Source organism: Aristolochia californica, unplaced genomic scaffold (assembly GCF_029961685.1).
Source record: "Aristolochia californica isolate CCGP_79_NKW_82.1479 unplaced genomic scaffold, dmAriCali1.0.hap1 SCAF_2, whole genome shotgun sequence".
Lineage (NCBI taxonomy): Eukaryota > Viridiplantae > Streptophyta > Magnoliopsida > Piperales > Aristolochiaceae > Aristolochia > Aristolochia californica.
In genome coordinates, this window is record NW_027181881.1 from 16,198,567 (window position 1) to 16,201,423 (window position 2,857).

Consider the following 2,857-nt stretch of genomic DNA (forward strand, 5'->3'; position numbering starts at 1 on the left):
GTGAAAGCTTACGTGTCACTTTTGACCATGTACATGTGCAGTTGACGGGTCAAAATTAGGTATTTGTGATATTAAGTTGAAAAATAGGTTATTTGTGTTATTATTTTTGAAAAAAAATGGGTTGTACACTAGAGGAGATGCTTGGTCCACTAAATTCACCGTTGACTATATGGGAATTGGGATCATTACTAACAAGGCAGCATCCAAGCATATTTCCTCTATGTTGGAACTTGGGACGCTAGGGCTTATTTTAATTCCACCAACACAAATCGATGATCCATCCTTATAAGTACTATATTTATTAAAAATTTCAATGAAATAAATAGAATTAAATGAGCATAATTGCCAAAAAAAAAAAAAAATCACTTCCCATTTCCCCCAACAGATGTTCGTCCTCTTTTACTCTCCACCAATGCAAGCAAAGAAAGAGAACTAATCTATTTATAACATATAACATATATATATATATATATATATATATACGTAGTTAAAAATCGTCAAAAAGAAATGCTCCACCCACTCTAGTGGGGTGTATAGAGGTGTGCAGCCAGCCGAGGTTTAGTTTGAGCCAGCAGAGTCTTGGCCAGGAAGAGATCATTCGGGGACTCCGAGAGATCAATGCTTGACATGCCGACCGGCACACTCCAGTTGAAGCCTTGGAGAAGTCTGGCCAGAAGCATGACGGTCATGGCGGTGCCGAGGGGAGCACCCATGCAACCTCTGCGCCCGGTGCTGAAGGAGATGAACCGGAGCTCCGTCTCCAGCAGATCCACCTCGGCGGAACCCATGTGACGCTCCGGCCTGAACTTGAGCGGGTCATCCCAAACCTTGGGGTTCCTTCCTAGGCCTATTCGGCTTAGCAGAACGTGGGTACCCTTGGGTATGAAGTAGCCGGCGACGGTGGCGTCGCAGGTGGAGACATGCGGAAGGTTGAAGGGGGCAATAGGGTGGAGACGGAATGCTTCCCGAGCGCAGGCCTTCACGTAGTTCAGCTGTAGGAAGTCTGACTCTTGAACCAGCCTGTCTGTCCCCACCACTCGGTCTACTTCCTCCACCGCTTTGCGAAGCATCTCCGGCTTGTTCAGCATCTCTGCCAGGGCCCATTCAACTGCGTTTGATGGGTTGTCTACTGCTGCGTAGATCAAGTCCTGAAAGTTCAACAAATTAAGCACACATTAGAAACTCTTCTGTTTAACCAGGTTTTGAATTTCTAGAATTATGCTACTTATTTGAAGAAGGATGAGTGGTGTGTCTTTCACGATCATGAGAACAAAATATATTTATAACAGAAACAAATACGGTTCTTCAGTTCTGGCTAACTTACCGCTGTTTGTGCTTTGATTTCTTCCGTCGTAAGCAAAGGTTTCCCACCGCAGTCTTTTACAGAGATGAGAACATCAAGAAGATCCTCAGGCTCCTTTTTCAGTCCAATCCTCCATTCTTTTATTCTTTGCCCAATCACCTTATCGTGGTACTTGTTCACTATCTTGATGGCCTTCTTCATGGTCTTCTCATGCCCATTCAAATCCAACCACCTCAAGCAAGGCATATAATCGGAGACGCAGAAAGCATAGACATGGGAGAGCACAGTGAAGAGTGCATCGACATGCTCCACTTCCTCCATTCCGGGCCCTCCATCTTCCCTCCCCTTCCCAAAGTATCTCTTGTTGAACATCATTTTCCTGATCACATTGCCCCTATATTGCCTCACTACTTCCCTAACATCCACAACTGCACCCTCCTCGGAGGATTTGCACTGGCTGTAAACGTATCTGACGAGGTTATCAGCCTCCTCGGTTCTTTTATCATGGAGCCACCGGAGTCTGGCAGGGCTCATGATCTCTGATGCCACGACCCTCCTCATCTTCTTCCACTGGTCTCCCCATGGTGACACTGCAATGGAGAGATAGCTCCGGCTGGAATACTCCGTTCCCATTGTGAGCGGCCTGGATGCAAAGACTGCATCCTGCTTTTTCAGAAACTCCCGGGCTATCTCTGGACAAGTGACGGGCACCACATGCACATTCCCAAGCCTGATGCATGCAATGTTTGTGTTCATATCCTTCATGAGTCCCAAGATCCACCGGAACGCCGGCCTGTTGAAGAAGATCTCCGAAAGGTTACCAAGAAATGGCCAAGGAGCCGGTCCTGGCGGAAGCTCAATTACTGACTTGCTCTTCTTCAAGTTATCAGATCTGAACAGCAAGAGGACGAAGAGAAAAGAAGCAACTAAGATGAGGCCGGTGGTGGGAAGCGTAGGCAGTAAACCAGCGGTGATGCCGCTGGTGAGGACGTCGGAGGAAGTGCCCCATGTGAGGGTGAGGAAGGAGGTGGAGAGAGCTGCAGAGGTGTTGTTCTTCATGGCCAACACTTGGGTCAAGGGGGACTAGTATCGGAAGCGTACGAGAGGGTGAGTAGCGCTGAGAGAGGAAGGTTAGTTTCCTTATATATTTGAAACCAATGTGATGGTTTTCTCGAGAGACGGGGGGAAGCAGCTAGGAAATCAATGGGACTACGCACGTTTGGTTTTTGTGCTTGACGTGACCAGGTGACACTGTGGACTCTTGGCCGATTCACGGTGGCGAGGGGCGGATGGTCACGTTTATAATTTATGCATGTACTGGGGTCGGAAACCGAGAAGGCGAGAGGCGGCTCCTTAGGAAAAGAGGTGGAGTGCGGGAGCGTGTGGGGGAGGTGCGGAATGTCACGTTTATACTTAGTTTATGGATTCCCGACCTAGTCATTGCGAATTAAAACCTGAAGGGATGGCGGAACGGGCAATCAAAGAAATAATTTTAAAGTTTATTGATTCCTCAGCCACCGATAGCTGGTCAAAAGAACTTCCTCGCTCGGTATG

General features: G+C 47.5%; 1 protein-coding gene across 1 annotated transcript; it reads right to left on the reverse strand.

The window, feature by feature from the left end:
- Positions 1-521: 521 nt before the first annotated feature.
- On the reverse strand, positions 522-2,362 carry LOC137957291 (tryptophan N-monooxygenase CYP79A68-like). Its single transcript, XM_068805049.1, has 2 exons — positions 1,325-2,362; positions 522-1,148 (listed from the first exon to the last, which is right to left on the reverse strand). The coding sequence occupies exons 1-2, from the start codon at positions 2,360-2,362 to the stop codon at positions 522-524; spliced, it is 1,665 nt and encodes a 554-aa protein (XP_068661150.1).
- Between the last annotated feature and the right edge of the window lie 495 nt (positions 2,363-2,857).